Genomic DNA, 24,264 nt, shown 5'->3' on the forward strand with positions numbered 1-24,264 from the left:
TGAATAGAACAAGGGTTCTAGTCCCTAAGGGGGCTAAAAGTTAGTTTAAAAAAAAAATTACAAAAATAAAAATAAAAACACCAAAATATTAAATATAAATGAAAAAGAAAGATTTTTAAAAAAAAAAATACACATTAACGATAAACATAAATTTTCAGCAGATTTGTGGGAATTTTTATTTATTTTTTTCAAAAATGAAAATTCCCAGAATATTGGTATAAATTATCGGCTATCGGCCTGAAAGTTCACAAATTATCGGTATCGGCCCTAAAAAATCAATATCGGTCGATCCCTAGTGTATGTAGAGTCAGCTCCTCAGCCTCTACAGTTGTCGGCACAAGATGTGTAAATCACCACATTAGGCCTCAAATGCGCATGTTGCTCTTTTTCTCCTGAGCCCTGTGGTATGTCCAGCCAAAAGATTAAGGCCACATGTAGGGTGTTTATAAAAGCAGGAAGCACTGCATAATAATAGGGGGGCTGACTATTCACACTTGCATACAATGGGCACAACATATTGGGAATGACATACCTGTGTAAAAATTGAATTTTTTATTTTTTTTTACTCTGCACCACCTGATAAATCACTGAAAAATTAAACCTACTTAGGCTACTTTCACACTTGCGTTCAGAGCGGATCCGTCTGGTGTCTGCACAGACGGATCCACTCATACAATGCAGACGATGGATCCGTTCAGAACTGATCCGTCTTCATTATATTTCAGAAAAAATTCTAAGTGTGAAAGTTAGGCCTCATGCACACGACCGTTGTGTGCATCCGTGGCCGTTGTGCCGTTTTTTTTCGCGGCCCCATTGACTTTCAATGGGTCCGTGGAAAAATCGGAAAATGCACCGTTTGGCAGCCGCATCCGTGATCCGTGTTTCTTGGCCGTGAAAAAAATATGACCTGTCCTATTTTTTTCATGGCCAACGGTTCACGGACCCATTCAAGTCAATGGGTCCGTGAAAAAACACGGATGCACACAAGATTGTCATCCGTGTCCGTGATCCGAGTCCGTTTTTTCCTATCATTTCAATGGCAAACTTGACTTTGATTTTTTTTTCATTTTTCATGTCCATGGATCCTCCAAAAATCAAGGAAGACCCACGGACAAAAAAACGGTCACGGATCACGGACCCCGTTTTTGCGGACCTTAAAAAAAAAACGGTCGTGTGCATGAGGCCTTAGTCAGACGGATCTGTCCAGACTTTACATTGAAAGTCAATGGGGGACGGATCTGTTTGAAATTGAGCCACAGTGTGTCAATTTCAAACGGATCCGTCCCTATTGACTTACATTGTAAGTCTGGACGGATCCGTTTGCCTCCGCACGGCCAGGCGGACATCCTAACGCTGCAAGCAGCGTTCGGGTGTCCGCCTGCTGAGCGGAGCGGAGGCCAAACGGTGCCAGACTGATGCATTCTGAGCGGATCTGCATCCACTCAGAATGCATTGGGGCTGTACGGATGCGTTCGGGGCCGCTTGTGAGAGCCTTCAAACGGAACTCACAAGCGGAGCCCCGAACGCAAGTGTGAAAGTAGCCTTAAAACTTATTTTAATGAATATCCTATATAAAAGCTAAGTCCCACAAAAAATGATATATGTTGTAGATGACTGCAGATAGTTATCTAGCGGAGTTTTGTAGGGTACATAACACCTTAAACATACGATGATGTTTGTTATTACACTGAATCGTTTGTAACCACTCACGGTTTGATGTACAATATCTTCAGGTGTCTGTGATAAATCCAGGGTCTCAGGTCAAAGAGATGCGATAAGCGGTTCCTTTATCCGGGCTGTAGACTTTTCCACTGTAGGAAATGGTCCAGAGGTTAAGATGGAGGGGGAGGTAATATCCCTATAGTTCTATATAGCCCTACCTAAAAGCGGAGAGGTCTCCCGCCTAAATGCGGGAGAATCACCCCCTAGGAGAGCGACCCCACTTGTACTGCATCTCAACATTTGGAGTACCAGCAAGTTATCCAGCTTTGAGCTATTAGGCTACACTTTCATCCTTCTATCCCCTGATGAATCTGCCATAACATTTTGGACAGAGGAAACCCGTCGGGTATTTGTTCCTTGGGAGCCGTCTATTTATGGCAAGTTGTCTCTAGGGTCAGCCACCGATAAGTGGGGTCGCTCTCCTAGGGGGCGATTCTCCTGCATTTAGGCGGGAGACCTCTCCGCTTTTAGGTAGAGCTATATAGAACTAAAAGGATATTACCTCCCCCTCCATCTTAACCTCTGCCTGGATAAAGGAACAGCTTATCGCATCTCTTGGACCTGAGACCCTGGACTCATCTCAGACACCTGAAGATATTATACATCAAACCGTGAGTGGTTACAAACGATTCAGTGTAATAACAAACATCATCGTATGTTTAAGGTGTTATGTACCCTAAAAAAACTCCGCTAGATAACTATCTGCAGTCATCTACAACATATATCAATTTTTGTGGGACTTATTTTAATGAATATCCTATATAAAAGTTAAGTTTTAAGTAGGTTTAATTTTTCAGTGATTTACAGTTTATGCATTAATACTACTGTGATTTGTCTCTGCAACACCTGACATGAGTTTTTGTTGAACACCAGTGGGGTCAAAATGCTTAATACATCCCTTGGTAAATTCTTTGAGGGGTGTGGTTTCTAAAATGTGGTATCTTTTTTATTTCATCTCAAATGCACATGGGTGCCCTGAGCCCTGCTGTGTGTCCATACAGCAATTTATGACCACATATGGTGTCTTGCTGTATTCAGGAGAAAATGGGTAAAAAAATTGTGGGGTATATTTTCTCCTGTTACTTCTCATGAAAATGAACAATTTGGGGCTAAGGCCTCATGCACACGACTGTTTTATTCCGTGTCCGTTGAGCCGTTTTTCATGATTTTCTGCGGACCCATTGACTTTCAATGGGTCCGTTGAAAACTCAACTAATGCACAGTTTGCCATCCGCATCCGTGATCCGTGGTTCCAGTCCGTCAAAAAAATATAACCTGTCCTATTATTTTCGCAGAAAACTGTTCGCGGACCCATTCAAGTCAATGGGACCGATAAAAAATGCGGAGGCACACAAGATTGTCATCCGCGTCCATTTTTTTCCTATCATTTGCATGGCAAACCTGTCTTAGACTTTTTTTTACATTCCTTTACGTCTGTTGGTCCTCCGAAAATAAAGGAAGGCACACGGAAACAAAAACAGAAACGGATCACAGAACAACGGAACCCCAATTTGTGGAACGGAACACAACAACAGTCGTGTTCATGAGGCCTAAAGCAAACGTTTCTTTTAAAATATGTAATGTTTCATTTTCACAGCCAATTGTAAATTCTATGAAATGGCTACTGGGCCAAGGTGCTCACTGCACCCCTTGAAAAATTCTTTGGGGGCGTAGTTTCCAAAATGGGGTCACTTTTTGGGGGTTTCCAATTGTAGGGGTACCACAGGGTGTCTTCAAATGTGACATGCCACCTGAAAAGTATTCCAGTGAAATCTGCCCTCTAGAATCCATATGGTGCTCCTTCACTTCTGAGCCAAGCTGTGTGCCCATGTGTTAGTTAATGACCACAGGCACTCCTTCACTTCTAAGCCAAGCTGTGTCACCATGCTTTAGTTAATGACCACTTATGGGATATTGCCATATTCAGGAGAAAATAGGAAACAAATTGTGGTGTGCATTTTCTCCTGTTACCCCTAGTGAAAATGAAAAAATTGGGCTAAAGCAACATTTTCTTGTAAAATACGTAATTTTTCCTTTTCACGACCAAGTGTTTCTAAATTCTATAAAATGCCTGTTGGGCCAAGGTGCTCACTGTACCCTTTGACAATTTCCTTGGGGAGGGGGGATGTAAGTTCCAAAATGGGGTCACTTTTGGGGGGGTTTCACTGTAGGGGTACCTCAGGTAGTCTTCAACTGCAACATAGTGCCCAAAAAAATGTTCTAGCAAAATCTACCCTCCAAAAACCATATGGTGCTCCTTCCCCTATGAGCCCTGCCATGTGCCCATACAGCAGTTTACAACTACATGTGGGATGTTTATGTAACCTCCAGAATCAGGGTAATACATATTGAGGTTTGTTTGGTTGTTAACCCTCGCTGTGTTATAGGAAAAATTGATTTGAAAATCAGCAAAAGTTAAATTTTGAAATTTCACCTCCATTTTCCTTTAATTCTTGTGGAAAACCTAAAGAGTTAACAAAGCTTTAAAATAATAAATAATAATATAAGTCCAACAAAGTGATTTCATACAGTATCTCACAAAAGTGAGTACACCCCTCACATTTTTGTAAATATTTTATTAAATATTTTCATGGGACAACACAGAAGATATGATACTTTGATACAATGCAAAGTAGTCCGTGTACAGCTTGTATAACAGTGTAAATTTGGTGAGGTCTGATACAGACTAGGGGTCTGATCTGAGGTCTAATAAAAATCGGGGATCTAACTGGGGGAGTCTGATCTGAGGTCTGATAAAGTTTGAGGGTCTGATGAACATTGGAGGGTCTGAACTGAGGTCTGAAAATGTTTTGATTTTCCTACTCTAAAACCTGCATCTTATAAAGCAAAAAATAAAGTACCGTATGTTTGTTCCACGATGAAGGTAGATCAGTGTCATTCTTTTCATAAATCACCCTAACATTGTGCAAATTTTGCACATTTCTTTACTCTGGGGTTGGAAAAGCTTAAATTTGTACTAACTGAAGAGGACTGACGGTAATCATGATTCATTACTTTCGATAAAGAATAATGCAGATGCATTGCCACTCTGTTCGCCTTTCATGTATGCATGCTTTTAAGATCAGATATTCCCATGAGTATTGCCTTAAGAATACAAGACTCCGTGTCCTTCAGTTAATAGCTACCACTTTGTTTGGCTGCATGCCCAATTATATATTTATACAAAGGGAATTATATAGTAAAAAGAAAGCATGGATTACAAAACAAACAGAACCTTGATGTCTCCAACATACAGAATTTGAATATGCAAACTGAAATACAAACAGCACTAGACGGCATGGTGCCGATGATGAGACATTCTATATGAAACATAAGCTTTAAGTAATGCAAGCCTGTAGTTTGTTTACTTGGAATATGAATGATTTCCTTCAAGCAATGATTCAAAGTATTAAGATATAATAATGGGAAGGACATGAGGTGGCTAGATATATGCGGGTGTCATAAGGACAGACCATCTTCTGATTAATGAAAAGTTCCTCAGTACCCAGCTAGTTAATCATGAAGAACATTTTGGGTACTACACATACAGTATCTTCGGTAACCACTGGATCACAATGAGAACATACAAACTTCATGCAGTTGGTTACCTGGTTGAAGGCACCATGAACTGTTACTGGCTGTTATAGACTTATACGATATACAGTATTTGCACACATATATACTGTGATAAAGTGCACGGAAGAGGAATGGTGGGGGTGTGTATTTCACCTGGTGGTTCAGTTTAGCTGGGTGAGATAACTGAAATCCACAGCTTGCTGGAGATTGTTTTGTTTTTGTATGGGCTGGATTTTTTGGGGACTAGGAGACAGGTTGGTAGTGGGAGTCTCTCAGTGCACACCCCTAGTCCACTACAGATATGACCTTTAGCTGAGGAGATCACAGGTGAGGTCAGCTGGGCTATAATCAAGGAGGGATAAGACAACCCTCTGTGTATGACTGGGGGAGGAAGTGACCCTACAGAGAGGGTTGGAGACGGAGACCCTGGGTGTAAACTGCGTTTTTTGAGGAGCCAGGGAGAAGACCCTTGTATTAGCTAGAGCCCAGACGGGCAGGTGTTTATTTTGGTTTATGTTTGTGCTGAAGTACAAGAATAAAGCACCATTTGGACTTGAACCCTATTGTCAGAGGAGAAACCTGTGATTGCGATCCCCTGTGAGAGAGCGATCCCTTACAATACATTGCAAACAGATTACACATAATAAAGGCATTGTGCGGGCTGTTTATATTGATGAACTATCCTCAGGACAGGTCATCAATATCTGATTGGCGGGGTTCCGACACCCGGCCACCCCACCGATCAGCTGTTTGAAAAGGAGGCAGCGCTCCACGCGAGCTTTGCTTCCTTTTCATCACACTACGAGTAGTCTCCCCTGTAGCAGTGACGTAGGCTAATTACAAGTACTTTCTCCATTCAAGTAATTACACTGCCCTTCTGAGATGACAGGCAGTGTAATGAAGAGGAAGCAGTGCTGACATGGAGCGCCGCCTCCTGTTCAAACAGCTGATCGGCAGAGGTGCCAAGTCTCAGACCTCTGCCGATCAAATATTGAGGATCTATCCTTGACGTTTGGCAGACGGGCCCAAATAATTTTGTACAAAATATATTTGCCAAGAATCTCAAATTTGCAACATAAGCGTAGTATTAGCACCAGAATGTTTTCTATAATAATTGTACTTTGTGTTTGCAGAGTGCTGCTGCATGGTCTTTTGTTCCTATCCTGAGGATACAAACAGGCTTCACAACCCCTTTAAACACGCATACCCACAGATTTCACATATAACACATACTTCCTCCTCAGCGGTTTCCCTCTCCTTTCAGTCCAAACAGGACTGTGCCGTGGATCAAGTTGCAACAAACAGCAAGAAACTCCAGCTAAAGAGTCACTGTGAATTCACACAATTTCATTTCATTTAATAGAAAATGTCAAAATCACTTCATTAAAAAAAAAATCTGCCTGCATCCACCTGAACAAAGCTACAAAGTCATGGCCGTTAGCGGTCTTACTTACACCTAATTTGCAGTCCACTGCCTGTTGTCAGGCAACATGCAGATCCATCCCTAGTAACAGAGACTTTGAAGACGGCAGAAAGGAAGTGGGGACGTGTCAGAGCTAGCTGAGATCCTGAGCCTGATAAAATAACTTATTCTACAAGCTTTGAAGAGTATAGGGGAGTCCTATGTGTCTGTAAGTATGATTTATCCCTCCTTATCTGTTCTGTGAACTCCAGAGCTGAAAACAAACATAGTGGGAAGTAACAGAAAGAACGTCCCAGCAGTACAGTGCTGGCAGATTTCACAGAAGGGAGATGCCCCCTGCTTGTGAGAGAAATGCATCTAGCTGTGCTGCTTAAAAGGGAAATAATTAGGCTGAAAAAGTCATTAGGCGAGCCCCAACAGACCTGTTCCTTCACAGTTATGATTGTACAAAGAAGCACAGCCATTATCTAAACTTATTTAAAAACTTTAAAGTAGACTAGACAGGAAAGGAAGGGGAAGGCAGTACCTTCAGACACATTCATTCTGCACACTCTCTACTTCCCTACTTAACTGTACCCAAGGCAAGCGCCCTGCCTGCACAACTCTCCCCCCCCACAACACTCCTGCATGCCTCAACAGGTCAGAGATGTTTTAGCAGTATAAGCTGCACCTACACAATATTAGGCAGGTAGTTTCAATATGGCTGACAAATGTAAGCAAACAAAAAAAAACAACCTAACCTATTAACCTATAATGCTACCAAGGTCTTCTGATTCAAGGAACCCTATCACATTGTTTTGGAAAAAGACCTCTTATTCCTCTCTGAATTTTTACTATAAAAACAGGCTTGACTGCACAGCAGCTTATAAAATGGCTGTTAAGAGAATGACCTTTAAAGATGTGTCTATTACAGGAGAAAATAATCAGCACAAGCCTCCAGCATGCAGGTTTTCTGCTTGTTGCTTAAACTTCAATTAAATCAATACTTCTACACTGCACCGGGTAAAAACTATAGTTGTAGCTCTTGATAATGAAGTTCTAAGTCAGGGATCAGCAACCTTCGGCACTCCAGCTGTTCTGATACTACAATTCCCAGAGTCCTACTTTTACTTCTGTGGGAGTTACAAGAACAGCCAAGTAAGTTTGCATGCTGGGAGTTGTAGTTTCACAGCAGCTGGAGTGCCAAAGGTTGCTGATCCCTGTTCTAAGTAATAAATGTAACACTTTCTAAATCACAAAACAATAAAATGCCTAAATTGACACAGAAAACTAGTGGCCTGGCATGTATCAGCCAGTGGCAAGATATTACGGATTTGTGGAAATAAAATAATGGATATTACATGACTTGGCTGCTAACAGACAATGAAAATAGACAAAACAAGCTTTACTGGGTGATTTCCATCTACTGAGGCAGATTTAAAGGGAATGTATGGTATCGCCTACTTAAAACATGATACTGATAAATGCTCTTTTTTTAATTCTATTTTCTGTACATTATTGAGGCAGCCATGTACAATTTACAACAGCCACATGGACCATAGGAAGCTGTAGATTGGAGCAGTGGCGTCGCCAGGGGGGGGCCAGAGGGGGCCACGGCCCCCCCTACATCATGCTCGGCCCCCCCATGTGCCCCCCCAACTAAAATGCGCCCCCCCCCAAAGTGAGCCGCCGCCGCCGGGCACAGGGAGATGAGCGCTTCCATTGCGCTCATCTCCTTACTACTGCCTGTGCCAGCGGCGGTGCAGGGGAGGGAGAGGCGTGTCCCTTCCCCTTGCTCTAATAGGCTGCCGGCACTAGGCCAGCAGCCTATCAGAGGCCGGCGCAGGCGGCGCGATGACGTCATCGCGCTGCCTGAGCCATACAGCGTGGGACACAGGCCAGAAGAGGCCTGCATCGCATCGCTGACACTGAGGTAAGTATAAGTGGTTTTTTTTTTTTTTTTTTTTCTTACAATAGTGATACTGAAGGGGTGGGGGACTTAATAATGGCACATGATGGGGGGGAACTTAATAATGGCACATGATGGGGGGGACTTAATAATGGCACATGACGGAGGGGACTTAATAATGGCACATGACTGGGGGGGGACTTAATAATGGCACATGATGGGGGGGGACTTAATAATGGCACATGATGGGGGGGACTTAATAATGGCACATGATGGGGGGGACTTAATAATGGCACATGATGGGGGGGACTTAATAATGGCACATGATGGGGGGGACTTAATAATGGCACATGATGGGGGGGACTTAATAATGGCACATGATGGGGGGGGACTTAATAATGGCACATGATGGGGGGGGACTTAATAATGGCACATGATTACTGGCATGTAATGGGGGGCTTATTACTGGCACGTAATGGGGGGCTTATTACTGGCACATGATGGGGGGGCTTATTACTGGCACATGATGGGGGGCTTATTACTGGCACATGATGGGGGGCTTATTACTGGCACGTAATGGGGGGCTTATTACTGGCACATAATGGGGGGCTTATTACTGGCACGTAATGGGGGGCTTATTACTGGCACGTAATGGGGGGCTTATTACTGGCACGTAATGGGGGGCTTATTACTGGCACGTAATGGGGGGCTTATTACTGGCACATTATTGGTGGGCACTATAAGGGCATCTACTGAGGCAACACAAAGGGGTGTTTTATATGGGGGGCTCTGTACAGTAGCATTTTATACTGGGACACATTATGGTGGGTACTATGGGGAAGGGGGGAGAGGAGTACTATGGAGTCATCTACGGGGGCACTAAGAAGGGGTAATTTATACTTGCAAAATTATGGGGGACACTGAGGGCATCTACTGGGGCATTTTATACTGGTACATTATGGGGGGCACTAGGAGGAAGGGGGAGAGGAGCACCATGGGGGCATTTACTGGAGGCACTATATAGGGGTATTTTATACTGGCACATTATGGGGGACATTAGCTCAACTGGGGGCATAAGGGGGTATTTTTTGCATTGTCACATTATAAGGAGAATTATTTCTACTGGGGGGCATAATGGTGGGCTTTATTACTCCCCCATGGTATGACCCCCTAGTAGCAGCACCAGCCTCTCCCTGCTCTGCTATCCCTCTGCCCCTTCTCCAAATCCTTATTATGAAATCTTTCTCATTAGGATAAAACACATCAGCTCCGCCGAGCCCCCGGACAAAGTGTGGAAGTGGCGTCCGAGATCCCCAAGGGCCAAGTCAAGTAACTGTAAGTGTTCATGTGAAATATGTTTATGTTATACACATATAGCCTACACTGTGCCCCACAATATACAGTATACCTCTACACTGTGCCACACAATATACAGTATACCTCTACACTGTGCCACACAATATACAGTATACCTCTACACTGTGCCACACAGTATACCTCTACACTGTGCCACACAGTATACCTCTACACTGTGCCACACAGTATACCTCTACACTGTGCCACACAGTATACCTCTACACTGTGCCACACAGTATACCGTATACCTCTACACTGTGCCCCACGATATACAGTATACCTCTACACTGTGCCCCACGATATACAGTATACCGCTACACTGTGCCACACAGTATACAGCTACACTGTGCCCCACAATATACAGTATACCTCTACACTGTGCCACACAATATACAGTATACCTCTACACTGTGCCCCACGATATACAGTATACCGCTACACTGTGCCACACAGTATACAGTATACCGCTACACTGTGGAGTCTGTTCTATAAGCACCCTTGAAAATAATCTGGAAGTGCCTCTCCCGAGACCAGGCTCTGGATCCGCCACTGGTCTGGACCGCTCACAGGAGTGTACATTTCTTCTAAACTGTAATCCGTATCCTCTGACCTGCAGAAATCAGCGCTTGCTCGATAACAACTAACAGGCAGTACCTGTAGGCTGTAGCCTGGCCCTGTTACCGAAGCTAGCCGAGTGGTGTAAGGTTAAGGTACTAGTAGAGATGAGCGGCTGCTGAATCCTGATTTAAAGTTAAAGTTACTGCAGGATATGGATTATGGTTTAGAAATGTCAAATGTACACTCCTGTGAGAGGCGGGGAGGGGGATCTGTGGATGACACTGTTATGGAGGGGGAAATGGGGATGACACTGTTATGGAGGGGGAAATGGGGATGACACTGTCATGGGGTGGATCTGTGGATGACACATATAGCATAAGATGCTATACCCGGTATGTGGCATCCACAGACCCCCCCCCATAGCAGTGTCATCCACAGATCCCCCTCTCTATAAAAGTGTCATCCACAGACAGCTGGACTTTTCTTCCCTGTTGCGGTTTTAGGTATCGCAGCATTTCGAAGCGTACTTGTGTAAATGTATCGTTGTTATAGCTGCCCCCCCTACTTTTGTCCTGGCCCCCAGTGTGCCCCCCCAAATTTTTAAAGCTAGAGACGCCACTGGATTGGAGAGGTTCATTTACTTCTATGGGGCAATGGTTTGTGCAGACACTATAGTGCAGGGAAGGTAGGAGGTAAAATGTGACCATCGCCTACTGTGAACAGTGAATCCTGCGTCATCTATATACACCACAAATGAGCCTCTATGAGCAACAGGATTAAATATAGAGGCTCTGCTCTCTCTGGACTGCCGCGCCCTCTCCACTTTAATTGACAGAGGCAGGCAGTAAAAACGTCATCACACCTGGATCTGTCAACCAAAGTGCAGGGGGCACGGCAATTGCAGAGAGCGCGGAGCCTCTAGGTGTAACGGCAACGCCCCATTGCTCCTAGATGCTACTTTGCATATATTAAAACATAATTTTTATCAGTAATGCGGGCACATATGAACATGGGACCAACACAGATGTCTTCAGCTGCCAAGTGCACAGGTAACAGGTCAACCAGGTTCATAGGTGAAAATCAGCTGACAGATGCCCTTTATAAGAAAAATAAATAAATCTAAATTGAAAGTTCCAGATATGAAACATCTGTTTTGTACAATAATATTTTTTTTTTTTTACTTTACCTTGTAAATATTCCATCCACAACGCCGATAGTGACTTCTTCTGCAGGGACATAAGAGCCTATTTGTGCCATGATGGTGATGAGGGCAGCCTGTTTGATGTATGAGCTCTTCCCGCCCATGTTAGGCCCAGTGATTATCATGACTCTCTCCATGTCTGCCTAAAGGAAGACAAGAAGCCAGGTTTATTATTCCAGAAGTTAAAAAAATTATATATAATGTTAAGACCTTTCAGAAGCAAACAAAACCTGACATTTTAAATGCCTAGAATACAAAAATAATTACTGAAGAACCCAACCCAACATCTAAAGAAAATGTGGCAGCAGCAAGGTTAATAAAACATCTGTCCAAAGACTGGTCAAAGTATAACCTACTGTATGAAGAAATGATAATGTCTACCCTACAGAAAGTCCAGCACTGAGCAACACGTATGAATGTTGTACTCCTGAGCCTTGTGCTGAAAAATTCCTTAAGATATGATGACCAAATATATAGAGAGAGGTTAGAGGTCACTTCTGGCTGTAGGGTGCTCTCAAGTGTATTGTCCTACCAATCATGCTCTTATGGAGCCAATGGCCTCTCAGGTGGTGCAGATATTGATAAATATCCTTCTACTACAGACCTCGTTGCTTCAGGCCATGCTGCCTTATTACATTTGTCACTAATGAGCCTTCTGCGGTATAAGACCTTTTATCCCATTACTGTAGCCTGTACAATTTTATTTACCACCCCTTATCCTCATATCGAAAATGGCGCATTTCTAGGGAGAATGTCAGCAGTTCTGGCCTCACCAAACTGCTGACAGTGCTAGGTAGGGGTTGGGAAGAACAGCCCCTCCCCTTGCACTGACTGACAGTTGTAGCATCCAACCAGGAGACCACTACGGCGTTCACTAAGAGGATTGCACAGGATCAGGAGGGTGAACCTGCAAGGTTCCAACCAACTCAACGCAGGAGACGACCATCAATTAGGATAGGAGCTTTATTGATATACAACTTTTGAAAGAGATAACGAGTTTCGGGGTTCCAGGACCTGATGCATGAGAGAGGTGCTGAAAGCACCATAGCAATAAAATGGAATACTTACTTAAAAATGAAAAAGTTTTTGTCCATATATAATATGCTACAAACCGGATTCCAAAAAAGTTGGGACACTAAACAAATTGTGAATAAAAACTGAATGCAATGATGTGGAGATGGCAAATGTCAATATTTTATTTGTAATAGAACGTAGATGACAGATCAAGAGTTTAATCTGAGTAAATGTATCATTTTAAAGGAAAAATACGTTGATTCAAATTTTCACGGTGTCAACAAATCCCCAAAAAGTTGGGACAAGTAGCAATAAGAGGCTGGAAAAAGTAAATTTGAGCATAACGAAGAGCTGGAAGACCAATTAACACTAATTAGGTCAATTGGCAACATGATTGGGTATAAAAAGAGCTTCTCAGAGTGGCAGTGTCTCTCAGAAGCCAAGATGGGTAGAGGATCACCAATTCCCACAATGTTGCGCAGAAAGATAGTGGAGCAATATCAGAAAGGTGTTACTCAGCGAAAAATTGCAAAGACTTTGCATCTATCATCATCAACTGTGCATAACATCATCCGAAGATTCAGAGACTCTGGAACAATCTCTGTGCGTAAGGGTCAAGGCCGTAAAACCATACTGGATGCCTGTGATCTCCGGGCCCTTAAACGACACTGCACCACAAACAGGAATGCTACTGTAAAGGAAATCACAGAATGGGCTCAGGAATACTTCCAGAAACCATTGTCAGTGAACACAATCCACCGTGCCATCCGCCGTTGCCAGCTGAGACTCTACAGTGCAAAGAAGAAGCCATTTCTATACAAGAGCCACAAGCTCAGGCGTTTTCACTGGGCCAGGGATCATTTAAAATGGAGTGTGGCAAAATGGAAGACTGTTCTGAGGTCAGACGAGTCACGATTCGAAGTTCTTTTTGGAAATCTGTGACGCCATGTCATCCGGACCAAAGAGGACAAGGACAACCCAAGTTGTTATCAACGCTCAGTTCAGAAGCCTGCATCTCTGATGGTATGGGGTTGCATGAGTGCGTGTGGCATGGGCAGCTTGCATGTCTGGAAAGGCACCATCAATGCAGAAAAATATATTCAGGTTCTAGAACAACATATGCTCCCATCCAGACGTCATCTCTTTCAGGGAAGACCCTGCATTTTTCAACAAGATAATGCCAGAACACATTCTGCATCAATCACAACATCATGGCTGCGTAGGAGAAGGATCCGGGTACTGAAATGGCCAGTCTGCAGTCCAGATCTTTCACCTATAGAGAACATTTGGCGCATCATAAAGAGGAAGGTGCAACAAAGAAGGCCCAAGACGATTGAACAGTTAGAGGCCTGTATTAGACAAGAATGGGAGAGCATTCCTATTTCTAAACTTGAGAAACTGGTCTCCTCGGTCCCCAGACGTCTGTTGAGTGTTGTAAGAAAAAGGGGAGATGCCACACAGTGGTGAAAATGGCCTTGTCCCAACTTTTTGGGGATTTGTTGACACCATGAAATTCTGATTCAACATATTTTTCCCTTAAAATGGTACATTTTCTCAGTTTAAACGTTTGTTCCGTGATTTATGTTCTATTCTGAATAAAATATTAGAAGTTGGCACCTCCACATCATTGCATTCAGTTTTTATTCACGATTTGTATAGTGTCCCAACTTTTTGGGAATCCGGTTTGTAAATATTATATTAGGTTATATAAATATGCAAAAGTTATATATTTTTTTTATTATATAACATATTTTGCATATGATATATAGAAAAAATAGCTGCGCCATTTGCACAACACCGTCCGCGGATGCAGACCTATTGACTTGAATGGGTTTGCGATCGCAAGAGACAGTCTGCACCGCGAAATAGTAGAATATTTTTTGCGGTGAGGGGTCACCCATCGAAATCCCAAGAAAGCGCTTTGGAGTGCTTCAAATCTGTGCCTCCGCTCCGTATCTTCAGATTGCGGACTCATTCAAGTCAACGGGTCCGCATCCGTGATACAGAGTGCACACGGCCGGTGCCCGTATATATTGCGGACCTGCTATCTGCAGTCCGAAATACAGGCATAGGGCACACACACACTCGTGTGCATGGGCCCTTAGGGTTTTGTTTGGTAATGTGGAGAGCTCGCTTAACAAGTAGTCATTTTACCCTAATGTCTGAACTATTACAATAGCGCTATATCCCGCAAGTCAAATGCTGTTAAAAAAACAAAAAAAAAAAACCATTATATTATATATATTTATATACCTTAGAGGACTCCCCTGCATAACGGAAACGGGATGGATCCGGTTTGCAGCCCATAGTATTCTATTATGACGGAATGAACAACAAAATTCCTCTAAAGGCATTCCATCATAGAATTGCGTTATGGTCCGTGGAAACGGAATCCATAACGCAATAAACCTTTTACCAACAAACGAAGTGTGAACAAATTTCAAAATATGAAATTCGCTCATCTCTAATCACTAGTCAGACTACACATGGACTGGGGGGAGATCTAATAACTATGTATAAATATATCAGGGGTCAGTACAGAGATCTCTCCCATCATCTATTTATCCCCAGGACTGTGACGAGGGGACATCCTCTGCGTCTGGAGGAAAGAAGGTTTGTACACAAACATAGAAGAGGATTCTTTACGGTAAGAGCAGTGAGAATATGGAACTCTCTGCCTGAGGAGGTGGTGATGGTGAGTACAATAAAGGAATTCAAGAGGGGCCTGGATGTATTTCTAGAGTGCAATAATATTAGGGTACTTTCACACTTGCGCAGAGTGATCCGGCAAGCAGTTCCGTCACCGGCAATCTGCATGCAAACGGACAGCATTTGTAGACGGATCCGTCTCACAAATGCATTGCAAGGACGGATCCGTCTGTCATACGGACAAACGGATAAGTTTCTATTTTTTCCCCCACGTTTTTAAAGGTCTGCGAAGGACTGATCCGGTATTGTGGTATTTTTACTAATACATTTCAATGTAAATTAATGCCGGATAAGGCATTCCGGCAAGTGTTCTGGAATTTTGGACGGAGATAAAAACGCAGCATGCTGCGGTATTATCTCCATCCTGAAAAGTCAAAAAGACTAAAGATATCCTGATGGATCCTGAACGGATTTCTTTTATATAACTACTTCTTTGTTATAACTACTAGAGAGGGGTCATTGATCCGGGGAGTTATTCTGATTGCATTATTGGAGTCGGGAAGGAATTTGTTTCCCCTAAATGGAGGAAAATTGGCTTCTACGTCACAGGTTATTTTTGCCTTCCTCTGAATCAACTTGCAGGATAACAGGCTGAACTAGATGGACAGATGTCTTTTTCCAGCCTTATAAACTATGTTACTATGTATGACCACATGATACGCTAAGGCATATACCTCCCTACCGGCACAGCGCCCTGCTAGATCAATAAGAGTTAGGACTCTCCACACTTCTCTCCCTCCCTGTATGATCCGTGCAGGCTGGAGGGTGCGCAATCATGGAGAGGAACACAGACATCGCTATGCTGAAAGGTCCAAAGCTACAGTGAAAGGAGATAAAAACTCTGATCACTGGATGCTAAAGGACCTTTGATGATGTCATGAGTGGGAGGTGCCAGAACCAGGAAGAGAATACTGTGGTGCAAGTGTAGAGAAATGTGATCTTAATAAAGATAATAGTGTGTGAGTGAGAGACAAATGTATATGTAGCAGGCTGTGTTTGTTAGGTGTGTAAAGCAGTGCTTTGTATATAGGCCAGCTATTTACCATAGCTGTGTTTGTCATGGGGTGTATGCAGATGTGCTGTCGGTATGTCAGCTATGTAGCAGGGCTGTGTTTGTTAGTTGTGTAATATAAGTGCTGTATGTATATATGTCTGAATTGTAGCAGAGCTGTGTTTGTCATAGGGTGTATGCAGTTGTGTAGCAGGCTGTGTTTGTTAGGTGTGTATAGCAGTGCTGTGTGTATATATGTCAGCTGTGTAGCAAAGCTGTGTTTGTCATTGGGTGTATGCAGCAGTGTCATGTGTGTAAGTTACTGATCTGGACCCCATCACAATACTTTTTATCATTTTCTGTAGTCTAATCCTGGGTTGTATCTTATAATCAGGTGCGTCTTATAGTCCAGAAAATACAGTATATATGTGGGCTAATAGAGGGGCAAATGACCTTTAATTGTTTACACTGTAGAGGGGCTGTGGATGGTACTGGGGGCTCACTGGCTTCTGTGCACTGTGGGCGCTAGCAAGACCAAGGGGAATCATGCTTAGCGGTTCCTGCTGCCCAAGCGCTGAGGTGTATCCACTGGGCCATGATCATTCTCCCTCTTTGTGTTGAATAAAGGAAATCTAACTTCCTCAATTGAAAAATACATTTAGATCTAAACCTTCAGAGGCTGCAAAACTGAGTTCATATTGAAATGGAGCATCTTTTTCTTGCACTCTGATATAAGTAAGCATACTTACAAGGATGTGCACCTTTACCTTAAAACACTTCTAATGATAAGAAAGAACATAAATACTTTGAAGACACCGAGTCAAGTGCCAGTGAAGCATTAAGATGTAGGCTGCTCTTTCCATAGCAACTGATTTCCACAAGAAGCCTTCATTAATATAGAAACAGAAACACATCAATGGCACGTCTGCACTTTACAGAAAGTCTATTATGTCAGATAATGCATTTACCTCTGCTTTATATAAACTGAAAGTCTCCATCTACGAGTGACTTCCTGATTGCCATAACAGAGGATCAAAGCTTTTTCTAGCCACAGATGAATTTGTCTACCATCTGGTAAGCTGAAGATGCTGTTTGCTATTTATGAATGAATGTCACAGAAGACCAGGAGCACAGGTTCCCGGGAGCAGCGCCTTCACTGATGTGCGTGTGGAGTGTATTATTCTGTATGTATGTAGTTACTTGCCATGTTTCTGTCCCCGTATCCTCGTATAGGTGGGAAAACCCTGACCAGTATTTATTGTGAAGAGGGTGTGATGTGATCCTACTTCCATCAACCACATCTCCCTGCGATGTGACACAAAATTCCACTAAAATGTGTGGAGTCGCACTAAACATACAACAATCAGTAAGTACTCCTGAAAGCTTGCAGTCGGCTGCAACTCTTTAGCACACACACAGGTTGTGTGCCTGATCAATCACAAAATAGCGCTTGGTGCAAGATCCTAAAGGGGTCTTCCGGGATGCAGCAACCAGCTTATTAACTCCTTGTCTCAAACTTCCTATGATATCACTGTCCATCTACTTGAAGCCAGTCCCTCTCATCCTCCCGTTTCCCCATGGTGACCTGTGGCGCATGATCAAAAACGTCCTCTGCTGAAGATAGCTTAACAGTGCATGCGACCACCACAGGAAAACTGAGTAATAGAGGGGCCCCCTACTGCCCTAATTAGATGGGTGTTCACGCTCCGAAACATGGTACAGATAAATAAATGGATGTGACGTCAGAGTAAGATGAATGTACATTAGAGTTTCCGGGAGTTCGAAATTGATGGCCTCCCCTTAGGATAGGTCATCAATATCAGATCTGTGGAGGTGCGACATCTGGCACCCCCGCCAGGTGGTTGTTTGAAGATACCTCCTCACAACTTACCAAGCACAGTGCTGAACATTGTATAACGGCTGTGCTAATGAATGGTAATTGAAGACTCCCAAAAAGGCTCACCGAGTCTCAAGTAGGGTTTTACTTTTTATTGTGTGGACTCCAAGCAAATGTATTTAATGTTTTCGGCCTAAAAGACCTTCATCAGAATACCAGGGTGCCACACAGTAGGATAAGAGTAAGGGCAATAGCCCTGTGAGGCAGCACTAGTAAGAAATGGGTCGGAAGAATTCACAAGATGATCAGGTGCTTGGGAGAGCCACACACGCCCTGGCCATTAATATCAAACTTCCAGAACACCCCTTTAATAAAACAAGAGCACACAGAATATACCATTATTTACACCAAAAAAAAGTAGTGCAAGAAGTTTGAAACATATGAGCTGTTGTGATCATCGGCGAACTTCCAACCCCTTTTTCCGTTTTCATTGAAAAAAGAACGTCAAATTAAATGAAAGTTGAGACAAGTTCTTAACTACATGGACAAATCTGTTTTACTAACGGAGTCAGCAATAGTATGACAAGATGAACAAGCAATTGGACTTTTTTTTTATTACAGACAATTTAAAAAAGATTCACGTCTCTGCATCTTTGGGCACGTCTGATTATGTCGGCGGATACTGCTTGTGGAGCTGCGGATGGTGTTTGTGATGTTTTCCTTCAGTTCATCCAGAGCATGTGGATTGTTAGCGGACACTTTCTGGTTTACATTTCCCCACAGATAAAAAACACATATGGACAAGTCTGGGGAACGTGGCGGCCATAACCCCTTGTCACAGTTGGCTCCTCTGTAAACATTTCATGAGCCCGTGCCAGTGAGATGCGGCATGTTGTCTCATCTTGTTGGAAAAAGCAGTATCAGCAGACATAATCCGACGAGCCCAAAGATTGCAGAGACGTGAACGGGAACCACTGTCAGCATCTTTTGTGACTTGTGGGTAATTAACCACTTCAGATCCGCCCATAGGATATAAACGTCCTATGCGTGGGTGTTTATCTCTGAATGGACGTTCTGGAACGTCCATTCAGAGATGGCAGCTGCACGCTAATCATGCAGCTGCCGAGCGGGGGTGACCCGCTGTCAGTGACAGCAGAACAACCCAGAGAGAAGGCAGGGACAGTTCCCAGGTGTCCCTGCCTTTTAGATTGCTGTATACACAGTGCTTAATGAGCGCTGTGTATACAAATCAGGAAGCGCTATGAGCTTCCTGTCCCGGACCAGTGGTCATGTGATCGCCAGGGACGGGAGAGTGCAGGAGCTGTCGGGTCTTCCACAGACCTTGATCAGCCCTGCATTGAGGTTATAAAGCGCAGTATACTGCTGTACAGCCTCTCTGGGGGGTGTATTTCCCCTGTAAATGGGGCTACTATGTCAGCCCCAGTTACTGGAGAAACCAACAGTGAAGAAGAAAAAATATATATTTAAGTTAAATGTCCCCCAGAGGTTTTGTATGACCTTATGGGTGATGCAAAGTGTAAACATTTTTATTTTTAAATAAAGTGTAAAAAAAAAAAAAGAAAGAAAACATTTTTATAAAATAGACATATTTGGTATTGCCGCGTCCGTAACGACCGTCTCTATAAATATATGATCAATATACATGATCAACCCGGTCCGATAAACACCATAAAAAAATTAAAACCCTTTTACAGACCCTGTTGCCACCACAACATTGAGCATCTGATTAGTCGTGAATTGTAGTGAGGAAAGTTTGGATTGCGCATCCAATGCATGCCTCACCTGCAAATATTTATAGAAGTGCGTGGACGGCAGGCCAAACTCAGAGCACAGCTGCTGGAATTGCTTTAGAATACCCCGAGAGCACAACTGACCAATATTCCAGATCCCATTCCTTCCCCATTGTGTGAACCCCTTTAATTGGGATAATTCAGATAGAAGAGGATTATTCCAGATGGGAGAAATATTCAACAATCCTAAGATACCCAAGATCTCTCTAGCTTTAGTCCACACCTTCCTCATAAGCCCCAAAATTGGAGTAGATTTAAACCTAGGTTCTTCATCCCCCTCCAGGACTGCTAATGGCGAAGAAACAACCCGCTGCCCATGCAACTAGCCTATCTCCTCTCCCCACTCCACCCGCCATATTCCATCTCTTAAAGTGTTGCAGCTGAGCAACGTTTCTCGAATCAAGTACGGCAAAAAGGTCATATCTTTATTCTAAAGACATGCAGTGATGAATGATGCACTAGCTGTTGTTATATCACAGTTATGGCGAACCTTTTACAGACCGAGTGCCCAAACTGCAACCCAAAACACACTTATTTATCTCAAAGTGCCAACACGCACTTTAACCTGAATGCCAATATAGTATATCTTCAATGTACTTTATCATTTAGCTATAATAGCCTGCCTACATTCAGTGCGCTGCCTGTGCTGTTCATAGTGCGCTCTGCGCTGATGAATGCAGGAAAAGTCTAAGGCATACTGGTACACCATACCAGGGAGCGGGTGCCCACAGAGAGGGCTCTGAGTGCCACCTGTGCCATAGGTTCGCCACCACTGTTATATCACCTGTACAATGCATAAAGATGGCAACATAGCAAGGTTGGCTGCACGTGGCCAAGTCACGCTCATCTGTAGCAGCCAATGGCTGCGTGATTTTAAAGGAAAATCCTAAAAGCAGGACTTTTTTAGGGTATTTGAGCATTAAAGTTGAAAATACTGTTTTATAGGATGTAAATGTCAAACAATAGATAAGAAATGACAAGTGAGGGAGGTTCAAAAGTAGACAGAGGTGGAATACACTGAAATTCATAGAAATAAATGAAAAGGACTATAGGCGGTTTTTACTGTATTCAAGAACTGCTGTCTCAGCCAAAGCGTGCTGCAAACTCCTCTACAAAATCCCGGCAAACTGAAGAGCCGGTCCCTGATCTACTACAAGCAGAAACGTCCTAAACCACCAATGAGAACAGCATATATTCAAGTAAACTAAAGAACAATACCCACCGACAGACTGGTGCTGTTCGGAACATACTGATTTTGCTCTTCTAAGAGTAAATCTATCACCGGATGGCGGCCATTTTTAATGATTATTTCAGTTCCTTGATCATGAACGGTTGGTCTGGAAATGAAATGATAAGGTATTATACAAAGAGAATGTAAACCAGATACATTAGGAGAGATATAGAATAGTATATGCAGTATATCCAGTAACAAACATGAAATCTGCATGTAAGAATACTATTATGTAATAAGGAACCTTGAAGACTAAACTGATTACCTGCAGTAATCACCTTGCTTGGCCACTTCAGCAAAAGAGAAGATGCAGTCGGCAGTTGCTAGGTGATTCACAGCCTTAGATACTGAATGATAATGCTCTCCAAATTTACTATAAATGAAAAAAATTAATTAGAAACGTGAATTGTGCTGAAATAAATCTACTATAATGAAAGGGCTCTAGGTAACCAAACGGCAGTGTTCCTGGAATACCAATGATAGAAAATCTAAAGAAGAACGGAATGATATTCTGCTATAGGGGGTCACCTTCAGAGACTGCAGGACATGTACAGAAGAATCCACTTTTAGGATTATGCTTCCAATGTTTTTGGAATTGTGCCATTTACGGACAGGAATGATTTAATATTCATAGATTTTGGGGGTTTTACCGTCAGGACCAACCGGTCAGCAGGATACTAATCCCGTTTATGGTGCACTACAGACGGACAATGCTATAATCTGCAGATAGACCCATGTCAGGACTGCACTGTATAAGCCGGGTGACCGTGAAAATCCAAAATTCCCTGTAGTTCTAAATTATTACTACTACCTGTATAGCAAACATTATAATAGGGAATTGCTAATATGCACTTCCCTAACATAACCAGTATGGCTCCAGTGACTCCAAACCAGATGATTAAAAGTGTGTCGCAGTCTGGAATTACAAAACATCTACATGTGCACGTCCCTCATGCCAACCTCTTATAACCTAAAGATCTTCCCCAGACTTCTGCTCATAGATGCTACCAGCATAACCTGAAAGACAAACTAACTATTCAACAGGAGCTCATCTAAGGGTGCTCACCCCCCCACTAGAGTTATGGCCCTTGGAAAGCAATGAGAAAAAATTGAAAACTTAGGGGGTCATTAATTAAGTTTGGCATCATAGACGTCGGTCTTAATAAGCCCTATAGCTGGTGGTGGATCGCCAAAGTTATGAAGAGGCGCCGGCCTCTCCATAATTTCAGCACATCCAGCGCCAGTTCTAAATGTAAGACTGCTTCCTTGCCGTCTTACATTTAGACCTTTTCCTACGCCTAAACCAGGAGTAGAAAATGATGAATGAGAGGGGCCTGCCCCTACCCCGCCCACTATTTTAGACCTGGCGTGAGCAGGGAAAAGTTGCAGATTTAGATTAACATAGGCGTATTTCTGGATAGTAAATGACCCCCTTCATTTCCAAAATTGGTCTGGCCTGGAAGGGTTTAACCTGATTTATTTACAAAAACTGAAAAGGGTATTCAGGATCAGGCCTGCGGACCCTCACAGTATACTGCCGTGTAATAGAAGGCTATGCATATACAAACAAATGATAGGGTTTACGTTACATCAGCCCGTGCCGCGACATTACAGTGAGCCGGTATAATAATAAACCTATAAAGCTGCTGTTTAAGACATCATGCGCACAGCCGTGTCAGTGTCTGCAAACTACAGATCCTATCATGTGCATTCTGTACTGTAGGACTATTCTCGCCCGCAGTATAGACAAGAGTAGGGCAGTTTTTATCATCTCTGGACCAGCGACACGGATCTGCAAAAGACACAGATGTGAGCATGGCCTTATAGAAATGAATGGGTAAGAGAATTTGGAGAGAAAAAGGATGAAAACTATGGTCGCGTGCACGAGGCCTAATACAGAATAGTTCATAGATATCCTTGGTATCTGTCTCTGGAGTATGCAACAACGTCTACATTTAGCCAACCTGTGTGGCAGATTTGTATTAAACGGGTGCAGCGGAGTCACCGAGTGTACTCCACTAATACTAGTGTAATACTAGTATAGCATCTAGCTAGGATTGAACCAGCCGCTGACACACATTTACTAATATGAGTGCACCTAGACGCTGATGTGGCACAATTTGGTACACCTAGCTATAGAAAAAAACTGTAAGGTGTGGCTTAACAAAAGAGGCGTGGTTTCCTGGGAAAAGGGGTGTGAACCAAAATTATACAAGGGGAGATGTATCAAAACTGGTGCAAAGAAGAACTGGCTTGTTGTCCAAAATTTTTTTTGTAATGTATATATTTTTATATGTAAAATTAGGAAAGGGGATGATTTAAATGTAAAATTTTGGTGGGGTCCTTTTAATTTTTTTTTTACACTATAGCCACCTTAGGGGGCTAGAACCCCTGTCCTATTCACCTTACTAGAGATCTATTAGGCCTCTTTCACACGGGCGTTGCGGGAAAACGCGCGAGTGCAAAACATTGTAATGCGTTTTGCACGCGCGTGAGAAAAATCGCGCATGTTTGGTACCCAAACCTCTTCACAGAAGTTCGGGCTTGAGATCGGTGTTCTGTAGATTGTATTATTTTCCCTTAAAACATGGTTATAAGGGAAAATAATAGCATTCTGAATACAGAATGCATAGTAAAATAGCGCTGGAGGGGTTAAAAAAAATAAAAATAAAAATTTAACTCACCTTAGTCCACTTGATCGCGAAACTGGCATCTCCTTCTGTCTTCATCTTAGCTGTGTGGAGGAACAGGACCTGTGGTGAGGTCACTCCGGTCATCACATGATCTTTTACCATGGTGATGGATCATGTGATGACCGGAGTGACGTCACCACAGGTCCTGTTCCTCCACACAGCACAGAAGACAGACAGAAGAGATGCCGGGCTGCGCGATCAAGTGGATTAAGGCGAGTTAAATTATTATTATTATTTTTTTTAACCCCTCTAGC

General features: G+C 43.0%; 1 protein-coding gene across 4 annotated transcripts in view; it reads right to left on the minus strand.

The window, feature by feature from the left end:
• Positions 1–24,264, minus strand: part of MSH3 (mutS homolog 3) — a 199,870-nt gene that overhangs the window by 11,689 nt on the left and 163,917 nt on the right. For all 4 annotated transcript variants that reach the window (XR_006387424.1, XR_006387426.1, XR_006387425.1 and 1 more), the window contains exons 18-20: positions 21,583–21,690; positions 21,309–21,423; positions 11,710–11,867 (exon numbers count right to left, since the gene is read on the minus strand). Coding sequence is in view for 1 of the 4 variants with exons in the window: in XM_044276024.1 (XP_044131959.1) it covers positions 11,710–11,867; positions 21,309–21,423; positions 21,583–21,690 (381 nt within the window). In the remaining 3 variants the exon portion in view is untranslated. The remainder of the gene's footprint in view (positions 1–11,709; positions 11,868–21,308; positions 21,424–21,582; positions 21,691–24,264) is intronic.

This window comes from Bufo gargarizans, chromosome 1 (genome assembly GCF_014858855.1).
Source record: "Bufo gargarizans isolate SCDJY-AF-19 chromosome 1, ASM1485885v1, whole genome shotgun sequence".
In the NCBI taxonomy this organism is placed as follows: domain Eukaryota; kingdom Metazoa; phylum Chordata; class Amphibia; order Anura; family Bufonidae; genus Bufo; species Bufo gargarizans.